This window comes from Portunus trituberculatus, unplaced genomic scaffold (assembly GCF_017591435.1).
Source record: "Portunus trituberculatus isolate SZX2019 unplaced genomic scaffold, ASM1759143v1 PGA_scaffold_202__28_contigs__length_962959, whole genome shotgun sequence".
NCBI classification, from domain to species: Eukaryota; Metazoa; Arthropoda; class Malacostraca; order Decapoda; family Portunidae; genus Portunus; species Portunus trituberculatus.
Genome location: NW_025541370.1, coordinates 800,554 through 824,957, shown reverse-complemented (window position 1 = coordinate 824,957; position 24,404 = coordinate 800,554). Strand labels below are relative to the sequence as shown.

At 39.5% G+C, this 24,404-nt stretch overlaps 1 protein-coding gene across 7 annotated transcripts in view; it reads left to right on the top strand.

The window, feature by feature from the left end:
• The first annotated feature begins 7,385 nt into the window (after window positions 1–7,385).
• The window catches only part of LOC123500311 (aspartate--tRNA ligase, mitochondrial-like), a 74,489-nt gene continuing 57,470 nt past the window's right edge, over window positions 7,386–24,404 (top strand). For 2 of the 7 annotated variants that reach the window (XM_045249007.1, XM_045249006.1), the window contains exons 1-4: window positions 7,386–7,586; window positions 13,895–14,076; window positions 14,159–14,257; window positions 15,387–15,485. In XM_045249007.1, the coding sequence (XP_045104942.1) occupies window positions 7,415–7,586; window positions 13,895–14,076; window positions 14,159–14,257; window positions 15,387–15,485 (552 nt within the window). In that variant the 5' untranslated portion in view covers window positions 7,386–7,414. The remainder of the gene's footprint in view (window positions 7,587–13,894; window positions 14,077–14,158; window positions 14,258–15,386; window positions 15,486–24,404) is intronic. The other 5 variants (XM_045249003.1, XM_045249005.1, XM_045249002.1 and 2 more) reach the window with 4 other exon arrangements.

Here is a 24,404-nt window from a genome sequence, read left to right as displayed (position 1 = left end):
CTGAGCTCGTTCCGTAGGGTAACGTCTGGCTGTCTCATCAGAGACTGCAGCAGATCAAACAGTGAAACACACACTTCATTTAAAATTCAAAATAAAAAGAATGGTGAAACATCCACAGCGCTGCAGCAACTACAAGAACTAGACAAAGGTTTCAAAGATGAAAATTTTAATATTACCTCATTGTTTTATGCTGATGATGGGTTGCTACTGGCAAGCAGTATAGAGGATGCTGAGAGAGTGGTGGAAGAGGTAGTAGTCATAGCAAGAGAATGTGGACTTAAAATTAATAAAAAGTAAAGTACGGTTCTAATATTTAATATGAAGGATAAGCCACAAGAGATAACAGGAATAAGAACAAGTAACACAGTTAAATATCTGGGAATAACTATAAATGACACTAAGAATCTATTTAAAGAACATAAAAGGCTTATGATAGAGAACACTAAGGATGGCCAACATCACCTACTCAGTGGTGGCAAGGAGCTGTGCCAGGATGCTGATTAGGAAAACATACTGGAAAAGTATTGTCCTCCCAGCAGTCCTGTATGGAGCCAACATAATGGATTTTAAGAAGCAGGAAGTGAAAAAGCTCCAAAGAATTGAGAACAGTGTAGCAAGGAAAATACTGGAAGCATCAAGTTATGCACAACAGGCAACATTGAGAGGAGAATTAGGAATATCCAGTATGAAGACGAGGCTAATGGAAGGACAGTTAAAGTACCTGCAATATGTATTGAAAGATCAAGGAAATGAATTACTGAGCAGAGTGGTGGAGGAAATGAGAAACTCAAACAAGAAAAATAAATGGATATCAGGACTTCTAGAATACAGACAGCTAATTGGATTAAGAGGGGAGGCTGAGAGTTACTTGGACATCAGTAGGAAGGTGAAGGAATGGGACACAAGGATATGGAAACAGGAGATGGAGGGGAAAGTAAGCCTGAAGCTGTACAGGGAGATGAGGCAAAGTATAGGAGGGCAGGATAAGATTTATGACAACAGGGAGGCTACCATCATACTCTTTCGATGTAGGACCAACAATATGGATCTTGGAGATAGGCAAAGATTTGTAAATGCGACAACAGAATGTATTATGTGTGGTGACCCAGTAGAAGACCTAAAACATTTTATTCTTTACTGTCCAGCCTACGACCTAGAAAGACAGAGACACCCAATCCTACAACAACCCTACCAAGAAGACACAGATGCCATACTAAGAGTGTTGCTATATGAAAACATTGAAATTGAAAATACCAAAGACATATTGTTAGAATTTTGGACAAAAAGACAAAAACAGAAAAGAAATATGCAAAACTAATAAACAGACTGAATATAACAACAGTAAATAAACAGAAATATCAAAAACCCGGACCAACAGGAAAGCACATCAGGAAGTGCTGTTCCAAAAGGCACTACTTCCGACATCTACCAGAACCAGAGCGTCAGGCTTTTGGTCGGGAGAGAAGATGGGTGAATGGAAAGTTGGTAGGAAGGCTGGAAGACTGGAAATGTGACGGGATGTAGTTGTGGGAGAAGATGGACTGGAGACAGGTGTGGACACAGGACGAAGTGCATATGTCCAATATAGGAAAGGTGTTGGTGGCCTGGAACCTGGTGGAGTGGGCTCAGCGATGGGAGGAAGGTAAGAAGAAATAGCATAGAATCCGAAGAGGAGGGGTGGGTGTTTTTATGAGAGAAAAGGAGGACAGAAGCATGAAAGAGAGCTAGAGAAAGGGAACCTGCGGCAAAAGAGTGTGCGAATGTGAAAGGAAGAGGAGGTACCCACGGGGCATCAGGATGCATGAAGATTGGGTGTGTGAATGTGAGAGGATGGGGCACTGGGAAATTTGAGGACGTGTCTAAGGAGCTGGAAGAGTGGCATTTTGACTTAGTCGGAATGACCGAGACACACCTGAGGGATGATGTGAAAGTGGATGGTAGTGAGTATGTGATGATTGGAAAGGGACGGAAGATGCAGGACAGAGTAGGAAGAGGAGTAGCTATCATGTATAGGAAGGAAAGGAATTTTAGAGTAGAAAAACTAGATGTAGGAAGCTGTGCCATGAGTGAGGATATTCTAGCAGTGAAGGTAGAGTGCACAGATGAGCATAGGAAGTGTGAAAGTTTGGTGGTGATTGTAGTATACATGACAGTAGAGGGTGAGAGAGTAGTGACAGAGAACAGCAGGAAGTATGGCATTCTAAGGAAGATCGTGGGAGAATGTGCTGAGAGAGAGTGATTGTTATGGGAGATATGAATGCACATGTAGGTATACTAGGCGAGCAAATGAACAGGAATGGAGAAATGCTTGACGGCTTTGTAAATGAGATGGAGTTGGAGAACCTGAATGAGACCCTGGCTGAAGGACGAGTGACTTGGTGTGCGAGGAACCAGGAGTCTGCGATTGATTATATGTTAGTGAATAGGAGAATGCGTGAGATGGTGGACCGCATGTGGATTGACGAGGATGGAACGATTGACATTGTCTCGGACCATAACATGCTGGTGTTGGAGTGTAAGTTGAATGGGAGACAGAATAGGAATACAAAAGCTAAGAGGAGAAGGTGGAGGCTAAGAGATGCAGGATGGGAGAATTTCCAGGTAGACCTGAGTGAGAGATGCTGGGAAGATGAAAGCTTGAATGATGTGGATGAATTGAATGATAGATTTGTTGAGAATGTGAAGAACGCAGCTGCCAGCCAGATAGGGTATGTGAGGACGAGTGCCAGAAAGCATACGTGTAAGCCGTGGTGGAACGATGAGGTTAGGGATGCCAGGAGAGAGAAAGAGATTAAATAAGGTGTGTAGACAGCTGAGAAAGAGGAGGCATGAGAGTGAAGAGGCAGAAAGTGAGTACCAGAATGCATGGACAGCATATGTGAGGCAGCAGCGAGTGACGAGCGAAAGATAATGAATGCCAAGGGTAGGTGTGAGAGAAGCGTGATTCAGTCCCTCAGAGAGAAAGGCATGGAAGGTAGCAAAGAATGGTATAGATTCCTGAGGGGTGAGGGGATGTCTGACCGTGAAAATGTGGAGAGCCTCAAGGTGAATGGGACAGTGGTGACAGACAAGAAAGAGATGAGAAAGGTGATCAAAGAGTTCTGGGAAGAGATAGGTGTTGGTGAGGTTTTGATGTTAAAGAAGGGTGTGTGACACTGGAGAGAAAGGATGCGGATGAATTGAATGATAGAATCAGCAGAGAGGAAGTGGAGAAATGTGTGAAAAGTCAAAAGAATGGTAAGGCAGCAGGGCCGGATGAGATACCATATGAGATGTACAAAAATGGAGGAGAAGTTCTGACTGATAGGATGACTGAGCTCTTTAACCAGGTGTGGGAGGAGAGAGAGTGCCAAGAGTGTGGAATGAATGTAGGGTGACTCTGTTACACAAGGGAGGATACAAGAGTAAAGATGAGTTGAAAAACTACAGGCCCATTGCATTAGTGAATACAGTGGGTAAAGTGTTCAGTGGTGTGCTGAATGAGAGATTGTGTAAATGGATTGAACAGACTGGAGTGCTGGGTGAAGAACAGAATGGTTTCCGTGTGGATAGGAGAGCTGAAGACAACATATTTGTGGTGAATGAGCTGATTGAGAGGAAAAGGAACGAGGGTAGTAAATTATACTTGGGTTTTCTGGATATAGAGAAAGCATATGACAGGGTGAATAGAAGAATGTTAGGCAGAGTCTTAGAAAAGATTGGACTGAGTTCAAAGATAGTTAGTATAGTGCAAAGTATGTATGTGGACACAAGAGCTAGATATAGACTAGGAGACAGAAACAGACTGGGTAAAGAGTGAGAGAGGAGTCAGGCAGGGTTGTATTTTGTCACCAACCCTCTTCAGTTTATATACAGAAGAACTGGCTGCCAGAATGAGAAGGATGAATGCAGGAGTAAAGGTGGGGAATGATAGGGTATGTGTGCTCTTGTATGCAGATGATGTGGTAGTCATGAGTGAATCAGCAGAGGAGCTCCAAAGTCTCCTGGATGTTGTAGATGGCTATGGAAGAGACTTTGGGGTGAGATTCAGCAGTGAGAAGAGCAAGGTGATGGTTGTGAATAGGTCAGATGATGAAAGAAACTTGGTGTGGAGACTGGGAGAAAATGAGGTGCAACAGGCTGAGGAATACAAGTATCTGGGGATGTGGATGAGTCCATATGGCTGTGTGAAAGCAAAGAATGAAAAGATGAGTTTGGTGAACCAGTGGGTGGGTCGGCTAGGAAGTGCAGCAAGGATGAGAGCCAGCAAGTATGATGTGCTGCGAGAAGTTTGGAAGAGCGTGGCTGTTCCAAGCATCATGTATGGTATGGATGTGATGACGTGGAATGAAAGTGAATTAGAGAAGCTAGAAATAGGACAGAACAGAGTAGCAAGAATGGCTCTAAATGCACCAGGGTATGCAGCAATAGAGGCATTAAGGGGAGACATGGGATGGAGTACCTTCAGAGAGAGGCATGTGAAGGCAACACTGAGATTCAAGGCTAGGCTAGAACGAATGAATGATGCAAGAATAGTTAGGAAGGTGTTTCTATGGAATGTTAGGAATAGCAGGTGGGGGAAGAAGTGTGTCAGGATGGTAGTGAAGAGTGGTCTGGAAACTAGTTGGGCATTCCAGCGAGTTGAGGGGAAGCATGTTGAGAGTAACTGGAGCATGATTGTTGGAAATGGAGAGGGCCCAGACTGGGATGTAAGGAAGTGGAAGAGAGAGATAGACAGAAGGGTGAAGTGTATTGGACTGAGCGAATGGAGGACTAGGATGGAACAAAAGAGTACTCTGGAGTGGTATAGGGAGAAAGAGGCCCCAATGTATGAAAAGTGGTATGATGGCAGCCTGGGGGATGACCTCCTCTTCTGAGCTAGGGCACAGTGCATGAATGTGAATGCAAGGAGTTACAGATGGTCAGAGTCCCGCAGCAAAGTGTGCCAGATGTGTGACATGGGAGAGGACGAGACGGTGGAGCATGTGATGCTGGAGTGTGTGAAGTATGCCAGAGACAGAAATGAGATGATGCAAGTGGTGCTGAGGGAACTGGGGGATGCCAGGGTGGAGAAGACTGGAAGGGAATGGATGGTGTTGCTGCTGGGACTGTGTGGAGACACGAGTGAAAGGATGATAGAAGCTGTCAAGGAGCTCCTGGAGAGAATGTGGAGTGCCAGATGCAGGGATTAGTAGTATTAAGGATGGTGTCTGGTTTAGGTTCTTGCTGCCTTTTTTTTTTTCTTTTTATCCCCTACAAGAGCTGTCGATACTAAGGCTGCCTCAGGAGAAATCCTGGGACACCTGTAGAATCAAGATCAAGATCAAGACAGGCAGAAAAATGGGAAGGCAGTAGGATTAGACGGGATACCATATGAGATGTATAAAAATGGTGGGGAGGTTGTTATTGACAGGATGACTGAGGTGTTTAACCAGGTGTGGGAGGAAGAGAGGGTGCCAAGAATGTAGAATGAATGCAGGGTGACTCTGTTGCATAAGGGAGGACACAAGAGTAAGAATGAACTGAAGAACTATAGGCCGATTGCATTATTAAACACAGTAGGTAAAGTATTTAGTGGAGTGCTGAATGAGAGATTGTGTAAATGGATTGAGCGAGCTGGAGTGTTAGGTGAGGAACAGAATGGTTTCCGTGTGGACAGGAGGGCTGAGGATAACTTGTTTGTGGTAAATTAAATGATTGAGAAAAAAAGAAAGGAGGGAGGCAAATTGTATTTAGGTTTTTTGGATATAGAAAAAGCTTATGATAGGATGGATAGAGAAATGCTAGTCAGAGTCTTAGGAAAGATTGGGTTGAGTGAAAAAATAATCAACATAGTGCATAGCATGTATGTTGACACCAAAGCTAAATACAGACTAGAAGATATAAAGACAGACTGGGTGAAGAGTGAGAGAGGAGTTAGGCAAGGATGTATTCTGTCACCAACCCTTTTCAGTTTGTATACGGAGGAGTTAGCAGCCAGATTGAGAAGAATGAATGCAGGAGTAAGAGTGGGAAATGAGAAGATAGGTGTGCTCCTTTATGCAGATGATGTGGTGGTCATGAGTGAATCAGCAGTTGCGTTGCAGAGAATGCTAGATGTTGTGGATGGATATGGGAGAGACTTTGGAGTTAGGTTTAGTAGTGAGAAAAGTAAGGTGATGATAGTGAATAGGTTTGAGGATGAAAGCAATGCAGTATGGAAAATTGGAGAGAATGAGATGAATCAGGCACGAGAATATAAGTACTTGGGGATGTGGGTGAGTCCAAGTGGGTGTGAAAAGACAAAGAATGAAAAGTTAGGTTTAGTGAATCAGTGGGTAGGACGATTGGGGAGTGCAGCAAGAATGAGAGCAAGCAAATATGATGTGCTGAGAGAGGTGTGGAAGAGTGTGGCAGTACCCAGCATAATGTATGGTATAGATGTGATTGCATGGAATGAAAGTGAAATTGACAAGCTAGAAGTGGGACAAAATAGAATAGGTAGAATGGCACTGAATGCTCCAAGGTACACAGCAGTAGAAGCTTTGAGAGGGGATATGGGATGGAGCACCTTTAGGGAAAGACTAGTTAAAGCCACACTTAGATACAAGGTCAGGCTGGAAAGAATGGATGAGGAAAGAATAGTGAGTAAGGTGTACCTGTGGAATGAAAGTGGGAGTCAGTGGAGGAAGAGGTGCATGAGAATGACAGAGAGGAGTGGTTTACAAGTGGTATGGGGGATGAGAATGGCTGGGAGGAATCAAAGTGAGCGTGAATGGATCGTGACAAGAGGAGGCAGGGTAGGAACTGAATGGGATGCAAGGAAATGGAAGAGTGAGATAGACAGAGAGGTGAAGTCGGTGGGACTGAATATATGGAAGAATGGGATGGAACGAAAGAGTACCCTGGAATGGTACAAGGAAAAGGAAGCCCCGATATATAAAAGGTGGTATGATGGCAGCCTGGGTGGTGACCTTCTCTTCCGAGCTTGGGCACAGTGTATGGATGTGAATGCAAGGAACTACAGGTGGTCTGAGTCCCACAGCAAGGTGTGCCAGATGTGTGACATGGGGGAGGACGAGACGGTGGAGCATGTCATGCTGGAGTGTGAGAAGTATGAGAGAGACAGGCATGAGATGATGCAAGTGATCTTGAGTGAATTAGGGCATAATAGGAATGAAAGAGTGGAGAAGACAGGAAGGGAATGGATAGTGTTGCTGCTGGGACTGTGTAGAGAGACGAGTGAAAGGATGATGGAGGCTGTGAAAGAGTATCTGGAAAGAATGTGGCGAGCGAGGTGTAGGGATCATTAACGAAGAGGAATGCTACTTTTTTTTTTCTTTCTTTTTTTCAGTTTTTGTCTTTTTTGTCCTCTACAGGAGCAGCCGATCCAAAGGCCCGGCTCTGGAGTGATCCCGAGCCACCTGTAGCATCAAGATCAAGATCAAGATCAGCTATGATTTCACGTGTACCTGTCTTGCGATTTGTAGAGCGTCCATGGTCCTTTTTATACCCAAGACGATGTATGCAACGTTCTGCCTTAAATAACAGTGTTTGGCTTTTAGGCAATGCTGGTGTAACGACAACGCGTGTGTTCACTAGGTCGCTGAAGATTAAAAGGAGCTCAGGTAAGCGAGTACTAATTTGCTGGATCAATTTGCAGTTTTAGCTAACTATGGGTTCTGTGATGTGGCATATGATTTTTATTGTGAGAAATGTAGTGATTGATGGTATATGCCATTTCCATCGCAAATTAATAATTTTCGAGTTATAACTTTCTTTGGATTTTTTTTTTTTTAATTACACCAACAGCTCACTTCTGGATGAAATGAATGTTTTCTGGTAGATTTCGACCTGTCTTGAATGAATATGCACTTCATTTACGCTGTAAATCCTTTTTCTTTTCTTTTTTCATCATCCCCGTCTCTTACGGAAACAGGATTGTGCATTACTTGTTATCTTTTTTGTTAAGAAGAGGATTTCTCTGTGATTATTATTATAAGGTGCAATGTAGTTTTTAAGACCTTAGGTTAGGTTAGGTTAAGTTCTATTTATTAGTATATATATTTTTATTTTCATTTGTATGTATTTAGGACAACTATGTATATATAATTTTGTATGAGGCCCTGTAGAGCACCATTTACTGGTGGAATAGAGCCTAGAAAACAAAACAAAACAATAAAAAACAATTAAAATGAAGCATTTTAACCTGGTTTTTTTTTTTAATGAATTTGCACTAACCTAAACCAAACTTAACAACGTAGCTAATGTGCCCTAGTTCAGGCGATACGCAGCACCCAGCACCACTGATATGTCTTCCTCAGAACTAGATTTTAGGGATCTAAGCAAAGCAAACTAGCCTAACCTGACTGTTAGTGCTGAAAAATTCATATGAATATGTATTTTTGCAAAATATGGCGATACAATGGATATGATTGAGGCAACACCATGCCTGAGCAGACATCTTCCATAGACTGAATTCAAATAGAGTTGCTTCTCTCTCCACAAACTGCTCTCATTAGCTAGATCTATAATGTATTATTTTTATTGGTCAGTGGCTGCTTGCCTAAACAAAAGAATCAGTCATCGCCATTCTTTTCACACGTGTAAATAATGTGACAATATGCACACACAAATGAAGGCGTTCTTCAGTGCCCATCAGTCCTTCACATGGGTGGGTGTTATTCACTCCACAAAAAGTGGTAAATTTTTAAACATTTTTATTGACATTATAAACCAATTTGTAATGGGTATGTATGGGTTCAAATTGCTCAGAATGATAAGCTCTATAAGATGAGAAGGATAACAAAAGCCAGGTTGCTGTTGGTATTAAAATAAAATAATTCCCTTTCTTTTTCTAACTGCATATTACGCCAACCTCTCATTTCCAACGATCTTAGAGGACCTGTGGGAAATCAGGATTTTTGGCTAACATTGACTGACTTAGGCAGCTCCATCTGGTCCACCAATCCCAACCTGGTCTTCAAAACCCTCAACCTCATCAGGACCTTCTTACACAAGTCAAATCAGCTACACCACAACTAATAACTAATAAACTACAACTGCCGCATAGTACACCTTTGGGACACTGGAAGTTGTGACGCACAGCCTGCACAGCTCCAACAAATTATCAAGAAGAAGGGTATTTTTGGGTGGGGGGAAAAATAGAGTAATGTGCATTACAGAAAAGCTTGGAGGAGTCAGCTGAATGTAGTGTGCTTTGTTTACATAGAGCAGCATTGCAGTGCTAACTGTGCTATGCTCTTACCCATATCTGTTACATGACAGCTTAAGGGATAATAAACCAAACCTAACCTAACCTAGCGTAGCGGAGCTAATGTAACCTAACCAAACTGTTAATTAGTCAGGGGGATTTCTGAGAAAGATGTATCAGGGATGTGTGTTGCCTTAACTATGTTGTTAGTTGGGTTAAGTTACCTTAGTGAGGCCAGGTTAGGTTAGGTTAAAGTTTGGATTAGGCTAGTTTTGACTATATTTTCATTGCCACGTCTTGTCAGGTGAATGAAAGAGCTGTGAGGAGGGAGCCAGGAAATGAGGAGACCTGGAGGGGCTTGGGTTATTATGGTAGGTGGGGTTCGGGGGAGATACAGCCACCACGGCTAGAAGATTTTAAGGTTAGGTTTGTTTAGTATGCCTTGTGGGTAGTGGTATAAAGGATACAGCTGGAAGTGTAAAGCTGCTCAACATTTACTGTTTTGGAATAAAAGGCTCCATTAATGATATTGTGTATCTGCTTGCTTTCTTGATTACATTGTGGCTTAACACAATGCATTCTATCTTTGCTTTCCTGCCACGAAAATTGAAGTTTTTAGGCTAGAGAAAGCTATATTAGGATAAGTTTTAACATTCATTGAAAAGAGATGGTCTATTAGGATATTAAGTTTGCCCTCTCATTCCTCATAACATCCCACTCCCAACAAGCTTTGGTACCAATGGGGAATAGTCTTTTTGGTTAATATTTACTGTAATTCCTTGCCAGTAATTTTTTTTATTTATTTCTTTTTATGTTATAGCCCAGGGGTCGGCAACCTTTTGAACATAGTGTGCCAGTTTATAATTCATGCCACTTTTTTACTCCCTTGCGTGCCAAATGTTATTTTTTCAGCCCTATATGTAGCCTACGAAAATGAAAATTATAATTATACACTATGACTGAGTATGTAGTGACCATTGTAATTAAAGTAGGATGTATTTTTCTCCACATGCATAACATAAATGTAACACTTTTTGTAGCATTTAGTATTCTTAGAAACTAAAAATATACTTCTTTATTGTAAAATTATACTCACAATATTAATGCGATCCTTGCCCTTGCTTCCCTTTGGCCAAAGTTGAAATTTCAGGTGAATATCTGGACACCTTGAGCTTTACACAACCCTCAGAATGATCCGTTGTAAGGTTGCTGCGATGGGGATTGAGGATGTGCTTCATGTGTGAAAATATCTGCTCGCACTGATATGTAGATCCAAATGCTGATAGCAATGCAAAAGCTACTTTCTTCATGCAATTGAATTTATCAGGCAGTGATGTCCAGGAACTTAATATGGAGGCTGCATGATCATTCGTACTAGTTTCCAATATTTCTCGAAGATCCTTAAATTTAGCTGACCACAATGATGAGGCCTGAAAGTCAATTAACTGCATTTCCAACTCCTCAGTTTCCATCCACTCAAAAAGAGATGCGTCCAACTCACTGTATCTAAACGTGTCTGGTCTGATTAAAAGGAAAACACTGGGCCGATGTTTTGAAATCTTGAAATCTGATTGAGAACTCAGATTTCAATTCTTGCATGTACACCTGAAGATCAGTAGTGTTGACAGGATGAGTTGCAGATAAGTTTTTCAAGTTTTTGAAGTAACGGAAAGAACCATTTTAATATCTGATGAGTAAACTGCAAGCTTTGCAACAAATGCCTTCCAAGTATCATACAAGTCCATCACTGTTTTTCCTGCACCTTGCAAGAGAAGACTGAGGTCATTTAGATGTTTGGTGATGTCTGAGAGAAACATAAGTTTCACAATCCAATCTCTGTCCTCCAGCTCAGGGTAGCCTTGGCCTTTTTCTGTTAAGAAAAGCTTGATTTCATCAAAGCATTCCACAAATCTCTCCAATACCTTCCCACAGCTTAGCCACCTAACACTGCTGTGCAAGGGTATATCTTTGTAAGCACTGTCCACCTCTTCAAGGAAAGCTTGAAACTGCCTGTGCGTAAGAGAAGAGTGTGCAACAACAAAATTCACTACTTTTGTTACAGTAGCCATCACCTTGTTGAGATCAGAGCTCGAGATTTTGGCACATAAATTTTCTTGATGAATTATGCAGTGCAATTTCAAAATGGGGTGTCCAATTTTATCCTCAACAAGCTTGGTAAAACCCTTGTTTTTCCTACCATAGCAGGGGCACCATCTGTTGTTACTGCAAAAATCTTTCTTATGTCAACCCCTCTGTCCTCAAAATGGTCAGTGAATGTCTTCAGTATGTCCTCCCCCTTGGTAGTGCCATACATAGGTTGAAGACAGCACAGCTCCTCGTGTATCTCTGTGTCACTGTACCTGGCAAAAACAGCCAGACGGGAATGTCATTTATATCCACGCTTTCATCCAGGGCCACACTGAACACAGGTGTAGTTGTTAAAGCAACAGTTTGCTGCTCACCTACATTAGCAGCCATTTCAGAAATACGTCTCTCCACGGTCCTAGCTGAGGCAGGCATATCTTTTATCCTTGAGATGATCATCTGTTTGTTTGATATGCCATCAAATAACACCTCAGAGCACTCTAGGAAAGCTGCTTTTATGAAATCTCCATCAGTAAAAGGCTTTCCATGCTTAGCAATACACAGAGCTAGTTTGTAACTGGCCTCAGTTGCATTGTTTTTGCTAGCACTCAGGTTCTTAAACACATTACTTTGTTTCTCATAGCGGGATACTGCTTTCTTAATCGCTTCAGCCTTGTCTGCACTGTCCTTGAAAGTCTTATCGTGTTTTGTTTCAAAGTGTCTTTTAACACTAGATGTGCGGCACACGACATTTTCGCAGCAGAGAGCACACACAGCACGATCATTCTGTTGAATAAATCCAAAGTCATTTGTCCATGATGACTGAAATGATCGGACATCAAGCTTGACTTTTTTCGCAGTAGCCATGGCGACAGTAACTAGAAAGAGTGTCACTCAGGGCAGGTAAATAGTCACTGAAACAGCAGCGCTGCTTGACTAATGCGTCACCAGCGGCGGGGACCAACGTGTCTCATACTCGTCTACATCTCGCTGTGCTCACGTACACCTCATCGCGGGTACAAAACATTTTCGTTTTAATTTAATCATTTTAATATATCATAAGAAAGAAATATTTAGAATCATACGAAAATTTAAATCATAACTGTAAGGATGTACAATACACATTTTCTCTCTCTCTCTCTCTCTCTCTCTCTCTCTCTCTCTCTCTCTCTCTCTCTCTCTCTCTCTCTCTCTCATTATTTTGTTGCTTAACTTTTTTTTCTTTGCTCCTTCATATCACGTGGCGTGCCATAGGTAAGCACTCTGCGTGCCAAGTCTGGCACGCGTGCCATAGGTTGCCGACCCCTGTTATAGCCTATAGTGTCTGTAGTTATACTTGAAGAGTATGGGAAGCACTGTCCACCTTCCACCCATTAGCAACGCAGGCAATTTTATTTATAGTGGTACCCATATTAGGGCCAATATCACCACCCAAGTCCATCTTTGGTGTAATGCAATTACACCTCCACCTAGAACCTGGGTATCATGGTGATATGTAGGTAACTTTAAAGAGCTCGACAAATAACTAACCTTCAAGCTGGTATGTGGTGGGATTCGAACCTGGGCATGGACGTCTGCCTGATCCCCTGCTCACCAACTTATCCACTATGCCACAATATCCCTACAATTTTATATTGTCTAGCATACTTCACTCATATGAAGTTTTGGTAAATATTTACAAGAGACCCTTTGTTTGCCAATTATGGAAATTTGTCTCTTTAGAAATGCAAAATTTGGTGTAATAATAATCCCTGTTTAAATAAACCAAAAAAGAAGTAATCTAAGCTAACTGAACTGTAAAACTAACCAAAACAAACTTAATCTAAGCTAACGTAGCTATAAAACTAACCTAACCTAAGTTAGTCTAGTCTGACTTAACCAAATCTGTTTTAGGCATGATATGTTGATTTTCAAAAGCATCGACATGAGTCGGTAATAGCTGAGTGTGTGAAAAAATTTTCATGCTTGTACATAATGCAGATATCTTTTCAAGATTGTCCAGTCTAAGGATGAGACCCTTTACCTAATGTAACTGCAATGGTTTAATCCTTTTCTGATTATGTAATCAAATTTGCATGTGTGGTATGTTGTGATTGGGAACATTTAATAAATGTTGAAAAAATTAGGCTTTGATAGACATTGTAAGGCTTTACATTTCAGAACAGAGCCTTGACCATTTAATACATTTGAAAAAAAAATTTTTAGTCATATATACTTATGACATAAAATAGGGGCTAATGTGGTACAGTGGTACTGGACACAGATGAAGACCAATAGTCTTCAAGGACAACTATTCAAATCCCTGTCATGATTTGAGGTTAGGAAGGGCATTAGGATAATGGTTCCCAAATCCCAAATCCCAAATTCTCTGTCAGAATGAACATAAATAAAAGATAAATAAATAAATAAAAAAAGATACATGAATATATCCATGAATTAGAATAAGAAACAATAGATTTAGGATCTCCCTTATAAAAGTAATTAACCTTTTCTTGCTTATATTCTTGTGACAATCCAGATGATATAAATGAATTGAGTGATTTTGTTGTATTTATGATGAACATTCATCATATATTATAGTTACTTGAGTGATTTTTATAACCTAACAAAATTTATAAAAGTTTTGTTGAATTGTAGATTATATGACAGTGACCAACAAAGGGAGGTCAAGCGTAAAGACTCACACGTGTGGTGAACTTCGTGACAGCCATGAGGGACAACAAGTCATTCTGCGGGGTTACTTGCAGTACCAGCGGATGGGAAAATTTGCCATTATTAGGGATGCATTTGGAAAAACTCAAGTGATAATCCGGGAAGAAGTAAGTTACTCTGATTGTTGTTGGATATGTGAATATCCTTTTAAATAATTTTCTTGAAAATAATATACTAACTGATTTTCAGGACATCCATCTTCAGAAGGAAATTATCAATACAAATTTTGAGTCTTATGTGGAGGTGACTGGTGTTGTCCATCTCAGGCCTGTTTATCAAATCAATAAGGTAAGAATAAATGAGATGTTCCATATTAGAAGGGTCACTTACCATCCGTGCCAAAACTGAGATATCTGTGTTCATGTGGCATTCTATTAACTTTTGCTTGGGGGGTGGATGTGTATCCCATCAGTAAACTTGAAAATCAATGTAAGGAGAGAATAGTTTTTACGTTTGTTTACCATCAATGCAAGTACAATATACTGAGCAATATTCCATGTTAGAAGAGTTTGCCCGTCCAAAATGTGTTACCGTTATAATTACAAAATTCAGAATTAGTTCCATTTGTTTTGGTGTCCATAGACACAGTAAGGTTGCACCCAGCATTTCTGATTTGTATTAGTAGTGGATTGAAAAGCCTTAAGCCATTGTCTAGTTACTTCATCATTTTTCTACTTTTGCTATTGTCAACATTGTTATTTATTTATTTTTTTTATATTCCAATATTCACAAATTATCATTGTTATATTTAGTATTCAGAGGAAATGTACTCAAATTTGAGTAAACTTATAAGACCATAACATAATTTGCATTTGGTATGGAGAAATTAGGTAGTTATTATCACAATTTCAGACATTTTTTTTGCAGCCATCGTGATTTTAATTGTACCAATCATTTTTAGGCCAAATTCATTGGTCTAGCTCATAAATTATAGTTGTTGGAAGTTTGGCAAACTTTGAGGGCCACCGTGGTACAGTGGAACCATGTGTGTGTTGGGATCCGAGGGGTCTCCAAGAGCACAGGTTCGAATCCTGTCCACAGTCCGAGTGTAGGTTGGGCTTCCTCACTTGGGGCAACAGTTTCCTAGCGGGTGGGCTTTGAGATAGGAGGTACCCCAAAAAGTATCTCCTTTAGCCCATAGATTCTCATGAAAAGCCCACATGGTATAAAAAAAAAAAAAAAAAAACTGAACACATTTTTCTTTATTATAGCACAAGCAGCCCTTCTAATGTGGGAAACCCAAATATGTAAAACTGTATTAATAAAATAATGATCTTTTCAGGTTTCATCTAGGGAAGCTTTGGTTTGATTATCAAAATTTATTCCAATCTGTTATCAATATGCAGCTCTGGCTATTGTAGTTTTGCAGTTTGATTTTGTAGTGTAGCTTTTTAATCACTTTTCATATTCATATCAGAGTATGAGCACTGGAGAAGTTGAAGTCTTAGCAACAACATACCAAGTTCTCAACCAAGCACGCTCTGATCTTCCATTTCTTATACGAGACTACAGTAAGGTAAGTAAAGCTGTGGTCGTTTTGATAATATACATAATAAAACATAATAAAAGAATATAAATAGATAAACTACTTTTATAAAGTATGTTTATCTCGGAGAGGTGCATTCCACAGGACATTATCCTGCTGTAGCCCCTTGCTCACTTGTGGCTGTCGATCAGCTAGAGTGTGCAAAAATATAGCCACCCACAGAAGACTGGCTACCCTATTATTTACAGAAGAAGTTTTAAGTAGGCAAGATAGTGAGAGAGAGACAGACAGAGAGAAGCCATGCTGCCACCATCGCAGAGGTTTGTTTAGGTTCAATGTCAACTGAACCAGTGCCACTTGCACCAGTGTCAATTGAACCAGTGATCAGCTTAACCAGTAGTCAACTGAACCAGTAGTCAAGTGAACCAGTGGTCATTTGAACCAGCAACCATTTGAACCAGTGACCATCTGAACCAGTGTAAACTGAACCAGTAGTATTTCAACCAGTGATCATCTGAACCAGTGGTTGTGTAACCCTTTCATTATAGGTGTAACTCATTTATTATGTTAGCATCCTCCCTGCAGTAGCTTAAACTATGCACTTATGCCAAGACATTCTTGTTTTGAGCTTGTCTGAGTCCTACGACATGTGGAGTCAGGATACTTTAGCAACCTCTTTTTTTTTTTTTTTTTTTTTTTTTATATAAAATATTTTTCACTTTGTGTTTAGGAATGAAGTGTGACTGTTTTAATGTAGGTCTTTGAAGGAAATAAAAATGAAGTAGAGTCACAACAAATTCTGCTTAACTCGCACAGATTTTCCATAATATTAAAACAGGAATGGTTCATACAACCTTCCAAAATTTTTTTTATGGCATAACAGAAAAAAAATACTCTGAATTGTGAGTAAACTAAATATATTCAGATCTTGTGAAGAAAAAGGAAGTTGAAGAAATATAGATAAAATGCATTATAACTTTATTATTCTATGGTAAGAAGGTAAGTGTATAGTTATAGTTGCATAGCACAAAATCTTATTTTCTACTCAACAACTTGCATGTGGGCAATTGCTCTCAAATATAACTTGTCTGCTTCTTCACCATAAGATTTAAGTTTAACTGCAAGTCTGTTTGCTAACAGCAGATATGTATTTCTTGACCTTACAAGATTAACAACATGGGATTTTGCATTGTTAGCCTATGAACTGCAATGTCTTTTCTGATACCATTCATGAAAGACTGCATTGTTGGATGAGAGCACATAAAAAAGTGACTTGAGAGAATTATGAAACCCTTCTGTGCAATTAGTGGTTTTTGGTGTGCATATTTGCACATCCTTGTAATGATTCCATAACGGGTTCAAATCTTGGGTTTCCTGCCCTTTCTTCTACTTGAGGTCTGTGTATGTATGTAGATTCATAATATGCAATTAGGCCATTTCATTCAGCCTCATCTGGAAAAGCAGCTCCCAGCTCTTCAAATACCTCTGCTATTTCATCAATTAGTACAAAAGCAAGTGCTGGAAGAGACTTGACGATCATTGCAAAATCACGGTCAGTTTCATACCTGACCTTCAATCCCAATTCATTTACCTTTCTTATCACAGACTGATTTAAATGAAAAGAAACATCCAGATGCTCTTGCTAGAGAAAAATAATTTTTGAAAGCATTTATTGCTGCCAACTCAAAATCAAGTCGAATAGTAGACGGGTTGAGACCTGGATGCAACACTTTTGAAATTTCAATCATACATGTGTATGTTTCAGCCATTTTGTTTGGCAAGAGGAAATATATATAAGGGGGATAGGAGTTTCCTACATTGGCAAGAATAGTATACAATTAAAAGAAAATCGATGGGGTAATCTCGTATGTTCCATCTCCCATCCATACTTCATTCTGAAGGCAATTTACCAAATCATGCCTCACAAAGGCTAAAATTCTTTGAGGATCATCGATTCCAAAATCATACATGACATTGTTTGCATAATCATTAGGTATCTCAAAGTTTTGCAACTGAGGAGGTGGTTGGACGTTATCCTCTTTTTGGCGTGTTTGTCTAATATGTCGTTCAGTGGCAGATTTTATTGGCATTCTTGACAAGACATCATCGTTTAAGGGAACGAGATGTTCGGCGAGAATTGTCCTTGTGGTGGCACGGGTGTTTTTTGCATCTTGTGTAATTTTTGCAAGGGCAGCGTTAATGTCAATTTGAATAGAGTCTCCAGAATGGGTGTGGTCAGAGGGTTCTTTTATAACATTTGAACTCATCGTTATTATTGATGATTTACCTACATTTGAAATACTTTTTTTCATCATCCATCTAAGGCTCTTTTGTTCGAAGAATATACTCAAGACCATGATGCAATAGCAATTCTCCACCTCTCAAGGACTGTGAAATATCTAGAGCTATTTCACATAGAATTATTTGAAGATAAATTATGACTACAAAAAATGTAGGGTAAACTGAGTAGTTGCAACATGAGAAAGCATCCAGTCTCATTGAAGTCTAACCCTTATTGGGCCCACTGGTGCTGCCCTGGAGTTCAGATAACCACTGGTGCACTGATTCAGATGGTCACTGGTTCAAATGGTTAATGGTTTAAATGATTACTGGTTCACTTGACTACTGGTTCACTTGACTACTTGTTCAGTTGACCACTGGTTTAGCTGATCACTGGTTCAGTTGACTGCTGGTTCAGTCGACTAATGGTTCAGTTGGCACTGGTGCATGTGGTATTGGTGCAAGTGGCACTGGTTCAGTTGACTAGTCTCTTTTTGTGTGTGTTCTGCCATTAGTGTTTTTGTTCAGCTGAAAATTCACAATCATTATTTGATATTACAAGTGATACAAGCCTGATGTCTTCCAAGCAGCCTGCAACATCTAGTGCTGGTGAAATGAAGGCCAAAAGAACAAGGAAAAACTTACCTTAACCCATCAGTGCCCAGTCAAAGATCCTGTTTGATTTTTTTTATGAAATTTGATACAAATAGTGTCTGTGGGATAAGGAATACAAATAAAAAAAAATTTTAGAAATTGCATTTGGAAATTAGGAAAACATGCACTTCCTTTATGGGCACTACCCAAACAAAACTGTAAAATATACAAAGTAGGAAAACTGAAAGAAAATGCTGGAAATTTCTATATATTATGATGTTTATTTAACCTCAATAATTGTTTAGGAATAAATGTGTGCTCTTTAAGAAATCTAACTTCGCAAATTCAAAAGATAATTAGAATTATTTATTACTGAAATGTTTTTACCGTCTAGATTGAATTTCATCATGAATCGGACAAATAAGCATTATGTTCATTTCTACACATGACCGAGTGAACCTCAAGAGAGATATGTTTCCATTGTCCTTAATACCCATCACCTTGCGATAAAGACGTCAGGTCACGACAAAAAAGGCATTCATAAAACCAGTTATGCAGTGCCCAGTGCCACTTTTAATTTTGAGTTCTGATGGCATAGCACATCACCATATTATCTAGGAGGTCTATACTGCCCATGTTGTAGACCTTGCTGATGTTTGGCTGGTCCACTTTTGCCTGTTTCATCTCCTGTGATGAATACCAAAACAGAAAAGGAATGTAAATTCCTGCCCTTTCTCCTACTTGAGGTCTGTGTATGTATGTAGATTCATAATATGCAATTAGGCCATTGCATTCAGCCTCATCTGGAAAAGCAGCTCCCAGCTCCTCAAATACCTCAGCTATTTCATCAATTAGTACAAAAGCAAGTGCTGGAAGAGACTTGACGATCATTGCAAAATCACGGTCAGTTTCATACCTGACCTTCAATCCCAATTCATTTACCTTTCTTATCACAGACTGATTTAAATGAAAAGAAACATCCAGATGCTCTTGCTAGAGAAAAATAATTTTTGAAAGCATTTATTGCTGCCAACTCAAAATCAAGTCGAATAGTAGAAGGGTTGAGACCTGGATGCAACACTTAAAATTTCAATCATACATGTGTATGTTTCAGCCATTTTGTTTGGCAAGAGGAAACATATACAAGGGGGATAGGAGTTTCCTACATTGGCAAGAATAGTATACAATAAAAAGAAAATCGATGGGGTAATCTCGTATGTTCCATCCCCCATCCATACTTCATTCTGAAGGCAATTTACCAAATTATCCCTCACAAAGGCTAAAATTCTTTGAGGATCATCGACTCCAAAATCATACATGACATTGTTTGCATAATCATTAGGTATCTCAAAGTTTTGCAACTGAGGAGGTGGTTGGACGTTATCCTCTTTTTGGCGTGTTTGTCTAATATGTCGTTCAGTGGCAGATTTTATTGGCATTCTTGACAAGACATCATCGATTAAGGGAACGAGATGTTCGGCGAGAATTGTCCTTGTGGTGGCATGGGTGTTTTTTGCATCTTGTGTAATTTTTGCAAGGGCAGCGTGAATGTCAGTTTGAATAGAGTCTCCAGAATGGGTGTGGTCAGAGGGTTCTTTTATAATATTTGAACTCATCGTTATTATTGATGATTTACCTACATTTGAAAGTCTTATACTTCATGCACCTCCAATACTTTTTTTCATCATCCATCTAAGGCTCTTTTGTTCGAAGAATATACTCAAGACCATGATGCAATAGCAATTCTCCACCTCTCAAGGACTGTGAAATATCTAGAGCTATTTCACATAGAATTATTTGAAGATAAATTATGACTACAAAAAATGTAGGGTAAACTGAGTAGTTGCAACATGAGAAAGCATCCAGTCTCATTGAAGTCTAACCCTTATTGGGCCCACTGGTGCTGCCCTGGAGTTCAGATAACCACTGGTGCACTGATTCAGATGGTCACTGGTTCAAACAAATGGTTAATGGTTTAAATGATTACTGGTTCACTTGACTACTGGTTCACTTGACTACTGGTTCAGTTGACCACTGGTTTAGCTGATCACTGGTTCAGTTGACTGCTGGTTCAGTCGACTAATGGTTCAGTTGGCACTGGTGCATGTGGTATTGGTGCAAGTGGCACTGGTTCAGTTGACTAGTCTCTTTTTGTGTGTGTTCTGCCATTAGTGTTTTTGTTCAGCTGAAAATTCACAATCATTATTTGATATTACAAGTGATACAAGCCTGATGTCTTCCAAGCAGCCTGCAACATCTAGTGCTGGTGAAATGAAGGCCAAAAGAACAAGGAAAAACTTACCTTAACCCATCAGTGCCCAGTCAAAGATCCTGTTTGATTTTTTATGAAATTTGATACAAATAGTGTCTGTGGGATAAGGAATACAAATAAAAAAAAATTTTAGAAATTGCATTTGGAAATTAGGAAAACATGCACTTCCTTTATGGGCACTACCCAAACAAAACTGTAAAATATACAAAGTAGGAAAACTGAAAGAAAATGCTGGAAATTTCTATATATTATGATGTTTATTTAACCTCAATAATTGTTTGGGAATAAATGTGTGCTCTTTAAGAAATCTAACTTCGCAAATTCAAAAGATAATTGGAATTATTTATTACTGAAATATTTTTACCGTCTAGATTGAATTTCATCATGAATCAGACAAATAAGCATTATGTTCATTTCTACACATGACCGAGTGAACCTCAAGAGAGATATGTTTCCATTGTCCTTAATACCCATCACCTTGCGATAAAGACGTCAGGTCACGACAAAAAAGACATTCATAAAACCAGTTATGCAGCGCCCAGTGCCACTTTTAATTTTGAGTTCTGATGGCATAGCACATCACCATATTATCTAGGAGGTCTATACTGCCCATGTTGTAGACCTTGCTGATGTTTGGCTGGTCCACTTTTGCCTGTTTCATCTCCTGTGATGAATACCAAAACAGAAAAGGAATGTAAATTCACTACATATACAGTATGTATGTATGTGTATATATATATATATATATATATATATATATATATATATATATATATATATATATATATATATATATATATATATATATTGTTGACCCTCATTAACGCTGACTAATAGAGGGAAATGTAGATCCAACAAACGTGAATGTTCAACTTATACAAATTCCCTCCCACCTCTCCACACACACACACACGCGCGCTCGTCACCGCTGAGAGAGGAAGTCCTGAAGACGGCTCGTCTCCGGCTGAGGACCGGGGAAAGGGAAAAATTACCTATGGTGTTTGCAGGGCCCGGGTATCTCTGTGGGTATAGTTAATGTCCTGTGTAGTGTCCTACTCTCGAAAAGTACGGAAAGTGGGCCATTTTCAAATGAAAATGGAGAGTGGTCCCTGATTGAAGAGTGTTGGCGGTGTTTTGTTTTGTTTTTTGCCAAAACAGCTGGCGATAGCAATCATGACAAGTACTCCTAGAAATGTGTATGACTTCGAGAGTTTTGTGACCACTCCAAGTGGACTAGATAAATTCGACATGGATGCAAGAATTCAGGCATTAGCAAGTAAGTTTCTAAATATTAGATCCATAGAAGAAAAGCTGGATAGAGTCATAGCAGAGAACGATACCTTCAAAAAAGAAATCTATATGTTAACGAGACAGAACAAAGAGCTATTGAAAGAAAAAGTGGAAATGGAGAAAGAAAATCAACATCTAAGGAAACAATGTGACGAGATGAAGGCTAAACTCCTCGAAATGGAAAAGAAAATATCCGAAGGGGACTTGGGGAAGGAGGAATGTCTTAACCTAATTGATGCCAAAATGAAAGAAGTGAAACATGAACACCAAGAAGTACAAAAGTGCTTTAAGGAGATAATGAAAAAGCAAGAAGAAAATAAAGCGATTACACAGAGTGAAATGGTAAAGGCATTGAAGGAAAATGAGTATGTGGTGAGAGTTATTGCTGAAAAGAATAACAGGTTTGAGGGAGGAGACTAACAGGAACTGGCAAGATAGGAGGGATAAGGAAAATGACAAGATTAAGTTTTTACTGAATAAGATCTCCGAGGAGGAAGAATGCCTATATGCTGAGGTAGAGGAAAGTGTGAGACTAGGAGCTTTTGAAGAAGGCAAGACTAGACCATTAAAATTGAAATTAAAGTCTCAGGTGGCAGCCGAGGCCTTGCTGAGAAGGGCCTGGAAACTTAAAGACTACGAGGAAACCAAAACAATTTACATAAGAAGAAATATGACACAGGATGAAAGAATGAAAATGAAAGAGCTTGTAACTGAAGTGAGAGAGAAGAATGAAGAAAGAACCGAGGAGGAAAAGACCAAGTTTTTTTGGAGGATGAGAAATGGGAGGCTGAAGAAGTGGTGGATAAAACAGACGGAATAGACATTACACTGACTGAAACATGGAAGAAAGAGATTAGGAATGGAATACAAGTGACTTACACAAATATAGATGGATTTCTGTCGGAGCTTTTGAAGAAGGCAAGACTAGACCATTAAAATTGAAATTAAAGTCTCAGGTGGCAGCCGAGGCCTTGCTGAGAAGGGCCTGGAAACTTAAAGACTACGAGGAAACCAAAACAATTTACATAAGAAGAAATATGACACAGGATGAAAGAATGAAAATGAAAGAGCTTGTAACTGAAGTGAGAGAGAAGAATGAAGAAAGAACCGAGGAGGAAAAGACCAAGTTTTTTTGGAGGATGAGAAATGGGAGGCTGAAGAAGTGGTGGATAAAACAGACGGAATAGACATTACACTGACTGAAACATGGAAGAAAGAGATTAGGAATGGAATACAAGTGACTTACACAAATATAGATGGATTTCTGTCTAAGAGGCTAGAATGTATGGATTACCTAAGAAACAATGAACCAGACATAATGTGTGTGGTGGAAACAAAGTTAAGGCCCGAAATAAAGCTAGATTGGTTTGATGTAAAACACTACAAAGTATGGAGAAATGATAGAAAAAATAAAGGAGGTGGTGGTATAATGGTTCATACTAAGGAAGATCTGATAGTGAAGGAGGTGAACTATAGTAAGGGAAATGAGGAAGTGATCAGTATGCTTATAACAGATGGTAAGAGAGACATAAAAAATAAAGGAGGTGGTGGTATAATGGTTCTTACTAAGGAAGATCTGATAGTGAAGGAGGTGAACTATAGTAAGGGAAATGAGGAAGTGATCAGTATGCTTATAACAGATGGTAAGAGAGACATTAATATTATAAGAGTACACATACCACCCAGAACCAGTGCTTGGGAATATGAACAGTATCAAATGGTGATGAGAAATACTCTAGACAGAATGAAGCAGGAACTTATCAGAAAGGATAGGGTGTTGATAGTCGGGGACTTTAATTGTAAGGAAATAGTGTGGGAAGACTACGAATGGGCGCAGGAATTGTTAAATGTAGCAACAAATAACTTGATGACATAGTGGGTGAGATCACCAACAAGGTGCAGGGGACAGGATGTTGCAGCGAGGTTGGACTTGGTATTTACCTGGGGCATCTCTCTAAGAGAGGAAATTGAACATGAATGTCCCTTGGGGAAAAGCGACCATGATGTCCTAAGTTTTGAGCTGGATACGGAATTAAGCACGGAAAAGAGTGTGGAGCACAGGAAGGAAAAATTAAATTATGTTAGGGCAAATTATAACCATATAAGAGAGTTCTTTAATGAAATTGACTGGTCTGTGGTATACCAGGAAGGGGATATGCAATTGAAATACGATAAATTTATGGATTTCTATAACTCTGCAGTGAAAAAGTTTGTGTCATATCACAGAAAGAGGACTTTAAATAATAAACAGTGGTTTAATAGAAATTGTGAAGAAGCAAAAAAGAACAAAGAAAAGGCATGGAAGAAACTTAAGAAAAATAATGATGTGTTATCAAGAGAAGTTTACAAAACAGCAAGGAATAGGTATGTTGAAGTAATAAGAACAGCACAACAGGAATATGAACAGAGAGTGGTGGAAAACTGTGATAGTGACCCTAAAATGTTTTACAAGTTCATAAATGGAAAACTAAATAAAAGGGAGGCAATAGAAAAAGTAAAAGATGGGGAAGAAG